The sequence below is a fragment of the Rhinatrema bivittatum genome, chromosome 5, assembly GCF_901001135.1.
Source record: "Rhinatrema bivittatum chromosome 5, aRhiBiv1.1, whole genome shotgun sequence".
NCBI classification, from domain to species: Eukaryota; Metazoa; Chordata; class Amphibia; order Gymnophiona; family Rhinatrematidae; genus Rhinatrema; species Rhinatrema bivittatum.
The window spans coordinates 376,105,155-376,123,445 of record NC_042619.1 but is presented as its reverse complement, the minus strand read 5'-3'; the positions used below and the strand labels follow the sequence as shown (position 1 = coordinate 376,123,445).

The following is an 18,291-nucleotide window of genomic DNA, read 5'->3' as shown; positions in this document are numbered from 1 at the left end:
CTAAGGTCTGAAGGGAGAGAGTTCCATTGTTTGGGGCCCGCTGTGGAGAAGGCTCTATTGTTTGAGGATATTTTGATTGAAGGGTTATTATGATTATGAATCTAAGAAAATTTAAGGCCATTCTGGGTTGATCCCCATCAGGACCTTAAGCACTCACATAATAATTTGTAGGGTTGTGCAGCTGGAAAATTTGGATTTTTTTTTTTTTAAGTTTCATTTTTTTCATTTTGTTTTAGTGCACGCTAAATCAAGTTAGTGTGCACTAAAAACAAAACACAAATACATATCCCTAATAATGTCAGTCATTTTTTTTTTTTAATTAACTTTGAATCTGATTTATTATGAATTTAAAAATGTATTTAACTTACTGAAAATGGTATTGGTGGCAACTGATGATTATAGAGAGACAGACAAGCACAACTATTTGATTTGTATTATATTAGGCATTGGCTAGGATTACATTTTTTCCAAAAAATTCTTTAGTACTGCTTTCATTTGATAGGACCTCCATTTCATGAGCCTGAAATTGCATTTTAATTTTTACTCTTGTTCAGGAAATCGTGTGCACCATTGCAAAAGGAATCCCTTACTATTTGTGCAAAGTGGATAATATAAATATGCTTTTCTGATACAATTTACAAAATTATGTAGTGCTTTCAAAACTAAACTTCCAAGTCTACTAAACTTTTAAAGATAACCATTTAAAAAAAATATCTAGAAAAAAAAATGCAGCCCTTCTACTGCTAGCAATTAATTCATCCACGTGTAAATATTAATTGAACAGTGTAAAGCTTGACTCCCCCATAAGTCAATTCATTAGGTACTGTAGTTTAATGGTTTCTCCTTACCATTGTTCCTTTGGGCTCTTCTAAGGTCTGATGAGTTGATTTCAAAGGCCTGTCTTTGAAACAGTTTCTGAGAAGAACCAAAGCAGTCGACTGGCAATGCTTTCCCAGATATGAACGTGCTAGTCTGGAAATTCACTGTCCCATGAGTTCTTTCAGGTGCAAAGCGTTTCCTTTCCTTCTCTCATCTAATGTCCCCGCACTTTACAGACAGATTCTTGTAGGAAACCGAAGACTCATATTTAACAGACATGTGCAAGAGTTTATATGCATCTCTGGCCAGGGCGGAAATTCTTTTTGACATTGCCCAATTACCTTTATGTCAGTAACAACGCGCTCTGCTTGTGAGACACGTTTTCCACTTCCACAGTGATTTTCTGCATCCTCATTGCCCAAATGGGGAAATGACTTTAGATTTAAAACCATTCAGCTTTTTTTTTTTTTTTTTTTAACTTGTGACAAGTGGAGAGCTGATACCTCCCAGATGATTCATGTGACCACTATGAAGATTTAGTTTATTTTCATATATACAATTCATTAGGAGAAATACAGCATAATGCATCAAAAAACAATTGATCATTAAAAAAAATCCAAATCAGAATCAACTAAGATTTTTCTCTGAAGCACAGAAATTATTAAAACTATTTTTCTGTTTTAGTTTGCATGTATCTGTGGTAAGCATGCCATTTTTTCTTTTACTTATTAATTCATAATATTTAAGTATTAATTTTGTTGCTTTCTGTACCAATGAACTGGCATGTTCTGAAAGTGAGATAAAGCGCTAGGACACCCTGAAATCCTACAGGTGTGCTGAGAAGCATACAACTTGCTGAAGCGTTGCTATATTTTGCTGATGGCTACTTAGATATTTTCAGTGTCTGAATGGGTTCGATACTTGGATGTTATAGCAGTAAGCATATATGGAATCACTCTCACAGATATGTTACTGCTAATGCCAGCAACCATTCCTCTTGGGTTTCTCTTTCTTTTAGGGGCAGTTGGTTCTTCTTCTATCTTTCTCTTCCCGCCTTCTGCTGTGGTGGTGGTGGTGTAGAAGCAAGTGACGTACAGCCACCCCCCCCGGCTTTTCTATTGTTTGGTTGCAAGGAGGCAGCAACTCACCTCTGTGGTTCCTACCTTTTTTGCCGGTGGTGAGGCAGCGCCGTTCTTCTCTTCTTGGATTACTCTTTCAGTGGTGACTCCTCTCTCTAGCTCGTGGCATTTCTCTCTCTCTCTCTCTGACAGGCAGACATAACAAAAGAGGACTTCCCTTGTGTGGAGCAAGAATAAAAGCACTGCCACACGCTTTGTATGATAGCATTTATTTACATGATGTCATAGTTCAAAGCTTACAGTTCTATACATATATACAAAGAAATACAGTGATTCAATGATTCAGGGCAATGATTCAGATGGACTGAATCAAATCATGGTGAATCTAGAAGATGTGGTAGGCCTTATTGACAAATTGAAGAGTAGTAAATCACCTGGACCAGATGGTATACACCCCAGAGTTCTGAAGGAACTAAAAAATGAAATTTCAGGCCTATTAGTAAAAATTTGTAACTTATCATTAAAATCATCCATTGTACCTGAAGACTGGAGGATAGCAAATGTAACCCCAATATTTAAAAAGGGCTCCAGGGGCGATCCGGGAAACTACAGACCGGTTAGCCTGACTTCAGTGCCAGGAAAAATAGTGGAAAGTGTTCTAAACATCAAAATCACAGAACATATAGAAAGACATGGTTTAATGGAACAAAGTCAGCATGGCTTTACCCAGGGCAAGTCTTGCCTCACAAATCTGCTTCACTTTTTTGAAGGAGTTAAACATGTGGATAAAGGTGAACCGGTAGATATAGTATACTTGGATTTTCAGAAGGCATTTGACAAAGTTCCTCATGAGAGGCTTCTAGGAAAAGTAAAAAGTCATGGGATAGGTGGTGATGTCCTTTCGTGGATTGCAAACTGGCTAAAAGACAGGAAACAGAGAGTAGGATTAAATGGGCAATTTTCTCAGTGGAAGGGAGTGGACAGTGGAGTGCCTCAGGGATCTGTATTGGGACCCTTACTTTTCAATATATTTATAAATGATCTGGAAAGAAATACGATTAGTGAGATAATCAAATTTGCAGATGACACAAAATTGTTCAGAGTAGTTAAATCACAAGCAGATTGTGATAAATTGCAGGAAGACCTAGTGAGACTGGAAAATTGGGCATCCAAATGGCAGATGAAATTTAATGTGGATAAGTGCAAGGTGATGCATATAGGGAAAAATAACCCATGCTATAGTTACACAATGTTAGGTTCCATATTAGGTGCTACTAACCAAGAAAGAGATCTAGACGTCATAGTGGATAACATTGAAATCATCTGTTCAGTGTGCTGCGGCAGTCAAAAAAGCAAACAATGTTGGGAACTATTAGAAAGGGAATGGTGAATAGAATGGAAAATGTCATAATGCCTCTGTATTGCTCCATGGTGAGACCGCACCTTGAATACTGTGTATGATTTTGGTCGCCGCATCTCAAAAAAGATATAGTTGCGATGGGGAAGGTACAGAGAAGGGCAACCAAAATGATAAAGGAGATGGAACAGCTCCCCTATGAGGAAAGGCTGAAGAGGTTAGGGCTGTTCAGCTTGGAGAAGAGATGGCTGAGGGGGGATATGATAGAGGTCTTGAACGAGTAGATGTGACTCGGTTATTTTCACTTTCGAATAATAGGACTAGGGGACATTCCATGAAGTTAGCAAGTAGCACATTTAAGACTAATAGGAGAAAATTCTTTTTCACTTAACGCACAATAAAGCTCTGGAATTTGTTGCCAGAGGATGTGGTTAGTGCAGTTAGTGTAGCTGGGTTCAAAAAAGGTTTAGATAAGTTCTTGGAGGAGAAGTCCATTAATGGCTATTAATCAATTATACTTAGAGAATAGCCACTGCTATTGCATCAGTAGCATGAGTTCTTCTTAGTGTTTGGGTAATTGCCAGGTTCTTGTGGCCTGGTTTTGGTCTCTGTTGGAAACAGAGTGCTGGGCTTGATGGACCCTTAGTCTGACCCAGCATGGCAATTTCTTAAAATATCACTTCGTGAAATCATGGAAAATTTCGTCTCATCTCAAATACACTTATCTTGTGAATCTTGTATTATCTTGCATATCTTGTTAATACAAGCCTTCAACAACACGGAACCGTGTTCCGGATTAACGATCCCTTTTCAAGGGCTTACATCACTGCAATTAGAGAAGGTCCACTGAATCAAGCTTTATACTATAATTTCGTTAAATTCAAGATAAGGGCAATGTTATAAAAATTCAATTTAACAAAAACTCCCCAGTACTTACTATTGTGATAATCACTGTTCAAATATGGCATAATAGCGTTCCATTTCCAGTATCAGCGGAAAGGTGCATTCAGAGAATAAAATTTAAAGGGCTGTGCTGTCAAACAGCTGACGTGATTGAAAACTACTTTGCATTAGAGCAGGGGTCGGGAACCCATGGCTCGCGAGCCAGATATGGCTCTTTTGATGGCTGCATCTGGCTCGCAGACAAATCTAAATCAGTGTGTCGCCACACTTTCCAGTCCCCGCTGACCCAGCTGCTCTCCGGTCCTCCTCCGCCCGGGCTTAAAATGCTGTCAGCCTGGGCGGAATGCGGCAGAATAGCTGGAGTCGGCGGCACCAGCATGGTCTCTCCTTCCCGCCCCCCCCCCCCCCGGAAGAGGAAGTGATGAGCATCGGGTGCCTGCGCGGGAAGAAGAGACCACGCTAGTGTGGTCAGCGTCGGCCCGAAGAGCAGAAGAGAGGCGCGCAGAAAAATGAAGAAGAACGTCAACCCCTGCGGCCGATGGGACTCCTCCTCCGCCCGGGCTTAAAATGCTGTCAGCCCGGGCGGAACGCGGCAGAACAGCTGGAGTCGGCGGCACCGGCATGCTCTCTTCTTCCCGCCCCCCCCCCCCCCCCCCGGCCCGGAAGAGGAAGTGGTGAGCATCGGGTGCTTGCGCGGGAAGAAGAGACCACGCTAGTGTGGTCAGCATCGGACCGAAGAACAGAAGACTGTGCAGCGCGGCTCGGAGGAAAATGAAGAAGAGCTTCAACCGCGGCCGATGGGACTCCTCCTCCGCGAGGGCTGAAAATGAAGGAGGTTAGCGTTGGGAGGAGGCTGCTGCTGCCGCGAGTTCCCGGGGTGGGGATGGGGGGGGAGAGAGAGAGAGTGAATGAGCGAGCAAGCATGTGTGTTTCAGATCCTGTGTGTGTGTGTGAGTGAGAGATTGCATGTATGTGAATGATTGAGATCCTGTATATGTGAAGAGTATGTCTGTGATTGAGAGCCTGCCTGTGAGAGAGAGAGCATGAATGTAAGTGTATGATTGAGAACCTGTATGTGTAAGTTTGTGATTGAAAACCTGTTTGTGTGAAAGAGTATGTGTGTATGATTGAGATCCTTTGTGTGTGAGAGAGATCATGTGTATGTATGATTAAGAGCCTGTGTGTATAAGTAAGAGAGAGCATGTGTGTCTGTGTGACTGAGAGCTGGTTTAGGTGATGGAGCATGTGAGTATGTGATTGAGAGCCTGTGTGTAAATGAGAGAAAGAGAGGACATGTTTGTAAGCATGTGAATGAGTCTGTGTGTGAGAGAAAAAGACAGCATGTATTTATGTGATTGAAAGCCTGTGTGTGTGTAAGCATGAAAAGATAGACAGCATGTGTGTAAATGTGTAATTAAGAGCCTATATAAGTGAGAGAGAAAAAGTATGTTTATATGTGAGTGAGAGCATGTGTGTATAGGTGTGTAATTGAGAGCCAGTGTGAGAGAGTGCTGGTATGTGACAGAGAGGAGTAAGTTCCAAGCAAACCACCCCTCCTCCTGCTAATTCAGAACAATCTCAGGACACCTGGATATCGAACGTTCCCAGGTATGCAGAGCAAAAAATTTTTTGTATCATTATTTTTCATTACTGGGTCTTTATGTCTGCTATTTTGAAATATTTTGTTGGTATCTGGAAATTTTTTATATGAGTTTTTAATTATTGGATATTCCACTCATCAGCTGTTTCGAAATATGTTCTTTTTGTTAGTACAGTTTTACTACTGATGATTTTATATTTCGTGATTTGTTTTATAAGGATGGGTGATGTTTCTTTTTTCCTTTGTTACACTGCATACAGAGACTCTGGCTTGTTGCAGTTTCCAATTCAGTTTTTTCTGCATGCTTCTAGTTATGCGTTTTGATTTCTTTATTCTATGTTAGGTGAGGGTCAGCACGTGATTCAGGTGAGGTTTTCTGCTGGCGTGTAGTTTCTGTGTAGGACTCTATAGCAGCCTGACTTGGTCCGTTTTCCTAATAGGAGATGTATTGGTGTCTTAAGGCCTGGTGTAATATTTTCAGAGACTTATTGTACTTTAAAAGTGTGATCTTACATAAAATGCACACATTTACTTGTATTTAGTTTTAAACATATTGTATGACTCTCATGGAATTACATTTTAAATGTGGCGTTCATGGCTCTCTCAGCCAAAAAGGTTCCTGACCCCTGCGTTAGAGAAACTAAATTAATTATCCCAATGGTGTGCCGACGTGATGGAGAACTGCTTGAAAATGATACACGATTAATATACAATTAATCACATTCAAGGAACCACCATGGATGCCACCATGGCACCCAGCCTACTTAATCTATACATTGCAAATTTTGAAGAATCATTCATGTACAATTCCAGCATGTTTCAGCATGTTTCCTTCTTGACCAGTTATATAGATGATATTTTTTTCTGTGGCATTCAGATGTGGATAATTTGCAACAATTTCATCACTGGATTAATTCTCTAGATCCTCAACTCCAATTCACCATGAGTTACCATTCTGATGTCATTAATTTTCTTGATATTCTCATTGAGAAGCATGAAGACTTGTTAGCCACAACCATTTATAGAAAACCTACAGAGAGAAACACTTTGCTGCATTTCACTAGTTTCTACCCTTTACATCTACGCAAGAACCTACCAATAGAACAATTTCTATGCTTACATCGACTGTGTAGTGAAAAATGGAGAAATTACTTACCTGACAATTTCGGTTTACTTAGTGTAGACAGATGGACTCAGGACCAATGGGTATAGTGTGCTCCTGATAGCAGTTGGAGACGGATCAGATTTCAATCTGATGTCAGCCCTAGTACATATACCCCTGCAAGACCCCATGCTCTTCAGTATTCTCTTCGAAAAGCAATTGTGGATATATGTGTGACTGAATAACTTGATTAACTTGGATAACTTTGATTAACTTGCATAACTTGGTTAACATGATTAACTTGGCTGATGTGGTTATAGCTGGAGACTGCCAGTGCACTCAACAGAGAAACGCTGACACCCGGTAGGTATGGGTGTCCTAATTAGAGGGAAGCTTGGCATACTCGTGTTTGTCTTGTTCTCGGGGATTGTCACCCAAGGTTTCTGTGATTGTCGGCAGTCATGGGCGGGATGCTGAATCCATCTGTCTACACTAAGGAAAACGAAATTATCAGATAAGTAATTTCTCCATTTCCTAGCGTGTGGCAGATGGACTCAGGACCAATGGGATGTACAAAAGCTACTCCCAAACTGGGTGGGAGGCTGCCCGTGGCCCACTTAGTACTGCCCTTGCAAATGCTGTGTCCTCCCTGGCCTGAACATCCAGGCAGTAGAACCTAGAGAAGGTGTGGATGGAGAACCATGTTGCCACCTGACAGATCTCGGTGGGTGACATCCACTTGGTTTATGCCCAGGACATTGCCTGGGCTCTAGTGGAATGGGCCTTGACTTGTAGAGGTGGCAGCTTGCCTGCCTATACATAAGCCACCTTGATTACTTCTTTGATTCAGCGGGCTATGGTTGCCCGCGAGGCCACTTCCCCTTGTTTCTTCCCACTGTGAAGGATGAATAGGTGGTCCATCTTTCGTATGGATTCCGTTCTTTCCAGGTATTGGACTAGGAGTCTGCAGACGTTAAGGTGGCAAAGGCGGCGAGATTCTTCCGAGTCCTTATGCTCATCTGGCAATGGCAGCGAGATGGTTTGGTTTAGATGGAAGTGAGAAACCACTTTTGGGAGGAAAGCTATATGGATCCTGGTGTGAACCTGAGGAACAGTTCTCGACAGGACAGTGCTTGAAGCTCGGAGATGCGACAGGCCAAACAGACTGCCACTAGAAATGCAGTCTTCAATGTTAGTAGTTGGAGGGATAGATCGCGGATGGGTCTGAAGGAGGCTCCCACTAGGACGTCTAAGACTAGATTGAGATTCCATAGAGCCACCGGCCATTTTAGGGGTGGTCAGATCTGTTTGACCTCTTTCAGGAAGTGGGAGATGTCCGGGTGAGAGGCTAGGTTGCCGCCCTCCCCTTGGAGTTGAGAGACAACCCCTTCTGTAAGCCGTTCTGCAGGAATTCCAGAATCGTGGGAATATTGACTGTCTGCGGGAAGATGTCGCGGTCTTCACACCAGGCTTCGAATATTCTCCATATGAATGTTAGAGATGTGGAAAACTTGAGTGCTCAGAGTAGTGTGCCAATCACTGCCCCCGAGTATCCACTCTGCTTCAGGCGAGTTCTATCAATGGCCAGACCGTAAGAGAGAATAGAGTTGGGCCTTTGTGGAGGATCGGGCCTTGCTGGAACAGGTCCCTGTGCGAGGTAGAGAGCTCCCTGTCAGTAGTCTTCGCATGTCTGCATACCACAGCCTTCTTGGCCCATCTGGGGCCACTAGAAGTACTGGTCCCTTCTGGTATTCTACCTCGCGGATGATCCCACCCAGTAGTGGCCACGGAGGAAAGGCATATAGCAGGGTTTCCTACGGCCAGTCCTGGATGAGGGCATCGATTCCTTGGGATTGTAGTTCCCGTCTGCGACTGAAGAAGTCAGGAACTTGTATGTTGGACCGGGTTGCCAGGAGGTCCATGGCTGATGTTCCGCAGGCTAAACAGGTTAGGGCTCTTCAGCTTGGAAAAGAGATAGAGGAGAATAAGACAAAGTTTACAAAATCATCAGTGGATTGGTGGAGTAGAGCAGGTAAATAAAGGACAGGAATTTATGCTTTGAAATACCAAAACAAAAGGACACTCCATGAAACTAACCACCAGCAGATTTAAAACGGCTTTGCTCTACTGTGGTCATCTCCTGAAAAACTACACTTCTGATTTGATCCATCTTGTCCTCCAGAAGTTTACCCACTCTAGAGACAACTCCCAAGTGGCATAGGGTCCTGACATGGAATATGACAAGCCTTTTCCCAGCTGATGACCCAGCCATGGGTCTGCTAAACATCTACCATTCTGTATCTTGCCAATATGGCTTCTTGGAATGATAGAATCCAAACCAATATGTCATATGTGCAAATAAAGAAAAAATCCCTGTTGAAAAATTACCAATGTTAAAATAAAACACCAAAAAAAAACCCTCCGTGCTGGTGCTACTCAGAGTAATGCTGTGCATTAAAAATGCATTCCATTCACTACAAATAAGAGATCATTTTGAGGAACCTTGGCTATCGAAATGTGACAATATGCATCCCGCTGTACTGGGGGGTTAAAGGTCATAGCTGCAGGAGAAGAGAGCGACTCATAGAAAACAAAAGCTGGCAAGCAATTTGAAATTGAAAAAAGAACTTAAAATGTTACAGAGTAGCACTAGCAAGAGATGTCTTCTCCCCAACAGACTACCACAGGGATGGGCTAACTCCAGTCCTTGAAAGCCACAAACAGGCCAGGTTTTCAGAATATCCACAAAGAATATGCATTAAATAGATATGCGTGCACTACCTCCATTGCATGCAGATTTATCTCTAGCATATCCTGTTTGTGGCTCTTGAGGATTGGAGATGGCCACCCCAGGACTTGCAACAAGCCTGGTGTTAGGGAGGAAGTAATGTCAGTAATGATGGTGTAGGCAAAAAGGAGCTGAAAGTTCTTGAAGATATTGTGAGTTTCATCCCAGCAGGTAGCACTGTACCCATCTGGTAAGTATGGTGTGAGAGATAGTAAACCCACAAATATATTGTGACATACTTCCTGTTTTAGGTAGAATGTGCTTTTGCATATCATAAAAACTGCATAGATCATAAATAAAATTTGCTAACAATAAGAGAAAAGATCATGCCGAATGCAATGAGCTTTTTTTTTTATATTGAATTACAAGGTAATGATTATGCAATGTACTTTCTTATAGAAGAAAGTAGAGTGTCTATAGTGGAAACTACTTTCTAAACAATTAAATGGAAATTCTTAGGTTGTATAATATTTCCTTTGAGTTCAGACCACATTTTACAAAATCCCTATTATGAAATGTCCTGTCATTACTCAACTTCCTTAACTGAAAAACACTGATAAGGTTGTATGATTTTCCATTATGTACATACAAACAAAATTTCCAAAGGTCTAAAGTGAACATCAAAAATAAAATCTCATGTTTTACCAAGGCAGCAGATGTTGCAAAAAGACTGTACAATCACATTTACAGGTTGGTTTTTCAGTCATAAAACTGTGATATTAATTCTACAATACACCAACAATTCTAAAATGCTGGGAAAATCCATACCCATTACAAATTGCCATGGACGGTTTTGCTCTGGTTTCATGAATTTTAGTGATATTGCCCATTGCTTATTCACAACTAGCCTCACCAAACCTGTAAATTTTAATTGTCAAAACTGTGGTATAGTGATGTACTTTCTTCTTCGCAATAGTCAATTTTGACTTGAGCAACCTCAGGAATAGTGACTGTACTTAGGACTAAACACAATTTGATATGGATGGCAGCAATAGATTTATCAGGATCTATCATGACCATAACTCTTAGATATGTATTCCATATATTTGTGTACTGTTCATCCCTAAACATGCAATACAGCTCTTAACACCTAAAAGTAGTTCTCACATTTTGCACTACAAGGAGTAGTTGCACTAATTAGTAACCTCAAATTCTGGAGGAGTCAAGGTAGCAGAAGTAACATGCTGTGCCCTGGAGTTCCAGGAGAGATGAGATCTGACCTGGGGTGCCTTTTTGCAATAGCTAAGTGAAAGAGGAAACAATCTTACCCAGATGTCTCCACCCCTGTGATCAGTCCTATATTGTCTTTGGTTGCTCGGTGGCCACAGCTTAAAGCCTCAGTTGAGGTGCAGTCAGGAGGCAGGGAGTGTGGCTTTGCTGAACTCCTCTTCTACATAGGATTTTGGCCAACAACTTCTCAGGAGTATCAGCAGGGGCTGTTTGCAAAAACCTTGGGTGACATTGGAACAAGCATTAATTGGGTCATTGCCCATCACTGCCATCTTGTGGCAACCTCAAGATTAATGGAAAGAACCCCTACGACTCCCGGACACTGTTCAACTCTTTGAAAATTTGGGACCACTGGAAGAAACATTTAGTGGGTCACAGAAATTATCTTCTTAGCACTTTTCTATTCCATAATCATTTTAAGCCTGCTGACAACTTGCACTCTTTCAAGCACTGGATAGAAAAGGGGATTACACATCTGTCCCATGTTTGTGAACCTGGAGGTATGATTCCATTTATCGATGTGTTCCCCTATTTACGTCATTTTATAATGCACAAAGGTATCCTAGGGGATTTGGCTATGGGAATACCCCATTTTGGAAGTTTGTGTAGACAAGCTGATAAATCTCATAAATCTATTTCCCAAATCCTGTCATGAGATAGGGACACCTGCATGCAATGTGCTACCAACGGAGCTGATATGGTGGAAGTATTAATTTTAGATCTATGCTCATTCAATCTGATCTTTACTTTATGAGTTGTCCTTCCTATAGTCCTCACACATTAAAGCTTGTGAGGAGGACCTACAGTGTTCATGGACTACAGAGGACTGGAAACGAATATACACACAACTGGGGAAAGGCCTATTCTCAGCTTGTCACATAGAAAACTGTTATAAACTGTTTTTTCAATTGTATATTACACCGATAAATTGTGTCATATGCTCCCCGGAACTTCACACCACTGTTGGAAACTTTGCTGCTCTAAGGGCACATTTTTTCATCTTTGGTGGTTGTGTCCTGAAATCAAACTTTTGTGGCAACAGGTGTCCCAATGGCTCACAACCATTCTGGATGTGTCCATAACTCTTGGTCCTTCACAAGCTTTACTGAATAAAGAGTCGACAGGATGTGATAAAGTTCAAAATCACTTTATTAAATACGTAACCACCGCATCAAGATGTGCTATAGCAAGATACTGGAAAGATCCCCAGGTTCCTTCATTACAATATATTCAAACACAGGTGAGGGTTATGCACACGCTGGGAAAAATTACCGCCTTTAAACAAAGGTCTATTTCCCGTTTCAATCAAACTTGAATGCGCTATGAAATTTGGTTGCACTCTACTACTATCTCATGATCTAATTATAACATTGTGATCCCATAAGATTACATTTATCTCAAACCTTGAATTGACACCATACCCACAGTCTTGGGGAGGGGGGAGGGAGATGAAAGGGGTAGGGGTCTATTATACATTATAAAACAATGTATACGAGTAGCTACTTCCATTGTCCATGTCTGATGTATATGCTGTTTGACTGTAAGTTGATGTTTCTTAATATTCACAAAAACTAATAGCACTATGTAATACTTTGAGGAATGATACTGTGAGAATATACAAACAAAAAATCACATCTCCTCTTAATTTTTAAAAAAAATTCCAAAGCCTTCATCCAAAACGATTCTATTTCTATCAGATATTTTCAATTTTATGTTTTCCCCAAAAAACTTTTTTTTAAAAAATATAACAATTTTTTACGGATGGTAGGAACGTTTCATATATTGTTTTTATACAACACCATCCAGGTGTTCTTCAAATATCTTCAAATATTTTTAATAGCGCAGTCGATACATCAACATTGGAATGTATTAGCTTTACACGATATATTTCAAGATCTTAAGTTAATTGTTACCACACGAGAGAGTCTAATAAGAGATAAATTGATACATGCTTATACAGGTCAGCTTTCACAAGATCCAAAAATTGGTCATTAGCGGTGTGATAAATGTAGTCATTGTGGTTAACAGTATAGACGGTGAAGCATGGAGCGATCCGTGCACAGGGTATCAAAATTACATGCAGACATCATACTACTTGCAATTCTGATCATGTAGTTTATGCGATAATTTGTACTTGCCCTAAAATATATATAGGAAGGACAACTCAAAGTAAAGATCAGATTGAATGAGCATAGATCTAAAATTAATACTTCCACCATATCAGCTCCATTGGTAGCACATTGCATGCAGCACAATCATAATTTCATAGACCTTAAATGGACCGTGACAGATCATGTCAAGCTAACATTGTGAGGAGGTAACCGCTTGAAATTACTAAATCGACAAGAAGCCTACTGGATTTTTACATTGAGAACGCAAGCACTGGATGGCTTAAATGAAGAACTAGATTGGGGACATTACTTTGAAGATATGTGGTCAACGACGCGTTGGAGGATGTGGTTGAGAACGCAACTACGCGATTGACACGAGTGTGTATTGGAGACCACGTTTTGAAGAGATATGGTGAATGGATGTGGTTGAGGACTGAGTTTAAGGTGAAGATCGCAGTTGAGGATGGGGTTGAAAACGTCATCACGTTACTTACGCGTTCACAGATTGGAGACTCCCCAATTTAAGTAGAGGCTTTAAAATCATCAGTTAATTTGGAGCATTCATGCAGCAGGATTTATATCCGCATTCATGGAGGTTACAGCAGAGTATATCTCGCTTTGAAAAGCAGATTTACTATCATAGTGCAGCATAAGACTTCGACAGTCTGATTGAAAGAGAACTGGGATAACTATGAAGTATTCAGGTACATTTCTTTATGCGATTTTGGAATGTGTATGTTAAAAGATCCGACGTTATATAACAGTGGACACAGCACTTAATTATTGGATCACTCAATATAGTGGCCATCACACGCAGAATTTAATATTAAAAATGACATTTTCAATTTTTATACAGTTTCGTTTCACATCCATTGAGTGTTACATGGAATTTGATTATTGGAATTTGGGAACAGACACCTGACCATTGATGATACTATTATAACATCCCTTGAGAAAAAATCCCTTAGGGGATTTGAAACGAGGCCTCGTTGGGCTACTTGAAACCAACAGATAAGTCGAGACTTTGGTGTTCAACGACTCAGGTGAACAAACAGATAAGTGGTTATTATCTGTATAGTGAAGGATGACCTACGTATGTTAGGCTATTTAAAATTGACAGAAATTACAACCTTGTTCACTCAGCTTTGGACATTAACAAACAGGAGCTTATACTTACATAGTGAATGATGGTCCACTAACGTCATTTTAGAGAAATTTATTAACATTCAAGAGTATATTAGAAGCGTTTGCTAGATTGTTGGCACAATTCTTGCACTTATTCACATATTAAAAATATTATGGATGAGGAGGGAACATTAATGATTAAAGATATTTGAAGAACACCTGGATGGTGTTGTATAAAAACAATATATGAAATGTTCCTACCATCCGTAAAAAATGTTTTGTTATATATTTTCTTTTAAAAAAAGTTTTTTTGGGGAAAACACAAAATTGAAAATATCTGATAGAAATAGAATCGTTTTGGACGAAGGCTTTGGAATTTTTTTAAAAAATTGATTCTTAAGAGGAAATATGATTTTTTGTTTGTATATTCTCTTAATATTCACAGCCATTTGTTTGTAGTTGCATATTATCGCTGAATCATCGCACCCCTCGTGCCATGATAGTATATACACTTCTCGACTGTTAATTCTTGCTAATATTTGTACATGGAAAGTTTGACTATCAATAAAAGTTATAAATTAAAAAAAAATCTAGATGTTCCTTCGGAAATTATTATTTATTAATTTTTATATACCGATGTTTCATGATGACATATCACATCGGTTTACATTAGTTTAACAAATATTTATTTAAAAATATTTATGTTTCCAAAATTAAGTGAAAAGAAATAAATACAAAGTTTCATAATAAACTAAAAAACAATTAAAATAAAATTATTAAAATTACACAATTAATGATACAGAACAGTAAAAGTATAAATAAGAAAAGATAAATATAAATATTAAAAGGGGTATAAAATAATTTAGTTAACATTCTTGGAAGGCTTGTGCGAATAGCCATGTTTTAATACCCTCCTCACTCTGTATTAGATTCAGTCCTCCTTAAATCTTGGGAGTCTCCTAATTTGCCAGTGGTGAGGAAGCTGGACTTAAAATACCTACTCAAAAGATCTCAATGCTATGGCCCAGTCCACCTCCCACACGCTTTGGTAGTGACCGAGTTGGCCATGAAGAGAGCAAAAAAGTTGAAGCTTCATGCTAGCTCCCCTCCAGGAAAAGATAAGATACTAGATGACTTTGCAAAGAAGGTATTTCAAAGTTCAATGCTTACCTCTCGCACTCAATAGCATCAGTTTTATATGGTGCAGTTCATACATGAATGTTTACAGCATCTAAAGCCCTTTGTGCACGCTCCGACATCGGCGATCAAATCATGCTTCAACCTATGCAGGACCTTGAGGAAGGAGTCATAACATAAGAAATTGCCATACTGGGTCAGACCAAGGATCCACCAAGCCCAGCATCCTGTTTCCAACAGTCGCCAATCCAGGCTACAAGTACAAGGTCCTCTTGCAATTTAACATCTCTGAATAATTTCGAATCAGCAAATTTGATCATCTCACTCATTCCTATGTCCAGGTCATTTATAAATATGTTAAAATCCAGTACAGATCCCTTCGGCACTCCAATATTCTTTCTCCAGTGAGAAAATTGACCCTTTAGTCCGCTCTCTTTCTTTTAACCAGTTCTCAATCCACATGTTTTACCACTGAAAGCACACAATACGAATCATAATAGCCAAAGAAATATGCAGTCAGATGCTGACAGGCCCCAAACACTGCCACAGCAAGAGAAATAACTTTTGCCCAGATAAACTTTAAAACGGCACTGTCTCAGTAGAAAAACAGAGACCTTGCTCTGATACACTGAAGGATACATTATCAAAATGTGCCTGTTTAAATAAAAAAAAGAAGACAGGACAATACTGCAACTTAAGCTCAAACCAGGAGTCAGGGACCAGCCAAGGCTGGGTCCCAGAGGTCAGAAAGACCCCCCACTTTTGGAAGAAAGGGGAGGCAGTCAGACAGAGAAAAACAGACTGGCATAACAGCTTGGCATACAGACGTGACAGTTCTCCCCCTGAGGGGAAGACCTGCAATGCGGCAAAGACCCTCCCTACCCACCACGTGATTATGCATGAGTTTATGCATATTTCGCAGCTGGAAAATATAAGACAGGGAACAAATAAGGAAAAAAGGGAGCGGACCCTAAGAGTGAACCCTGAAAGTAACCCAGAAAGGAAGAGCGAAAGGGGAGTCTGAAGCAGACCAGCATGCCCTGCTATCAAAGAGGGAGAAGACTAGGTATGACCAGGAGACACCCTGACAAGAGATGGTGGTGAGCAGTCTGAGGTGACGGGGGGGGGGACGGGGGGGGGGGGACTCGAGAGCAGACCGACAGCTCTGCCAGTACAAGAAGGGAACCAGAAGCAAGCCCAGACAGCTGGTAGCTCTGCCAGAACCCGTCCCATTGCCAAGTCTCCTCGCATGCCCGCATTCTCCAGCTCTCCAGCTGAAGCCTGCTTCAGAGGTAAACAGGGGAGATAGCCTGAAGATGGGTCCAGGGGTAAGTTAGCCAGCCATAAGAATTAATATTAAGCAGGCTAAGGCTTATGGCATGTTTGTGATCACCCATGGTATAGAACGTAGCTTAGGGAACACTAGCGCTTGGTGGCCAGAATGTTAGAGACAGAAATAATTTTCTAAATCTTAAACCCTGCCAAATCAGATAAATAAAAGGCTACTTCTGAGGAGAACACGTCTTTTTCCTGACGTAAGATCTGAAGTGTGTGTGTATGGGGGGGGGGGGGGGGGGGGGGGGAGGGAGGGAGGGTAGCTGGAAGTGTCCTGTAGCAGACAGGTCTCTGCACCCACTAAACTTGCTTACAGTGTCCTATCCAATGATACTTTAATTTCATCAAGAGTTTCTCAATTGTAAAATGCTTTGTGAAATATCTATAATACTTGAATGTAATCTACTTTGACATGCCTAAAAGCGGAATAAAGAAATTAATTAAATAAATAAAATCCAGACACACTATATCAACTGGATCACCTTTATCCATGCCTTCAAAAAATGTAGCAGACTAGTAAGGCAAGACTTCCCTTAGCTTAATGGGACAAAGCCAACATGGATTTAGCCCTGACACTATGTTCAGTAATTATCTTTATAATAGTGACCCCAGCATAGTTACCTTTTGTACCAAATCATATATTCCACTAATGACTATGTCTAAAATAGCTCCCCCCTTGTGTTTTTATTCTAGCTGCTTTAAGAAGCTGTCATTTATTTCACAAGCTGTCTCCTAGCATGTCCTGATGTGACATTTACCTAGTCAATACTGGGGTAACTGAAATCACCTATTATTGTGTTGCTAATTGTGTTAGCCTCCCTAATTTCTGTGCTGGGATTCAATGCCAAGAAGTGCAGATTCATGCATCTGGAGTGCGGTAATCCAAAAGAACTATGTGATAGGGAGTGAAAGATTGATGGGCAATGGACCAAGAGATATCTCTTAGGGTATCTGGTGATCTGAAGATGGTGAAAGAACATGACAAAGTGACAGCTAAAGCCAGAAGAATGCTGGGCCGCAGAGACCGAGGAATAACCAGTAAGGGGGAGGTGATAATGTCCTTGTACAGGTCCTTGGTGAGGCCTCATCTGGAAACTGTGTTCAGTTCTCAAGTCTATATCTCAAGAAAGATAGAGACAGGATGGAAGCAGTCCAGAGAAGGGTGACCAAGTGGCATGGGCTCTGTATTGGAAGACCTATTAGGAGAGGCTGAAAGATATGAATATGTATACCCTGGAGCATAAGAACATAAGAAATGCCATACTGGGTCAGACCAAGGGTCAATCAAGCCCAGCATCCAGTTGCCAACAGTGGTCAATCAAAGTCATAAGTACCTGGGGCAAGTACCCATACATTAAATAGATCTCAAGCTACGTTTCCTTATTAATAGTTTATGGATTTTTCCTTTAGGAACTTATCCAAACCTTTTTAATACCCAGTTACCCTAACTGCCATAACCACATCCTCTGGCAATGAATTCCAGAGCTTAAGTATGCGCTGCGTGAATTTTCTATGATTTGTTTTAAATGAGCTACTTTCTAACTTCATTGAGTGCTCTCTAGTCCTCAGAGTGTAAATAACCAATTTACAATCTGCTCAAGTCCTTTGATGATTTTGCAGACTTCTATCTGGGGAGGTTTGATACAGAACTTCAGATACCTGAAAGGTTTTTATGATGCACGAACTATGAACTATTTAATTGGAA

At 40.6% G+C, this 18,291-nt stretch overlaps 1 protein-coding gene across 2 annotated transcripts in view; it reads right to left on the bottom strand.

Annotated features, from left to right (window-relative positions):
- The window catches only part of IL1R2 (interleukin 1 receptor type 2), a 146,155-nt gene extending 144,987 nt beyond the window's left edge, over positions 1–1,168 (bottom strand). Inside the window, exon 1 of one of the 2 annotated variants that reach the window (XM_029604816.1) lies at positions 849–1,168. In XM_029604816.1, coding sequence (XP_029460676.1) covers positions 849–851 — 3 coding nt within the window. In that variant the 5' untranslated portion in view covers positions 852–1,168. The remainder of the gene's footprint in view (positions 1–848) is intronic. The other variant, XM_029604815.1, reaches the window with a different exon arrangement.
- Between the last annotated feature and the right edge of the window lie 17,123 nt (positions 1,169–18,291).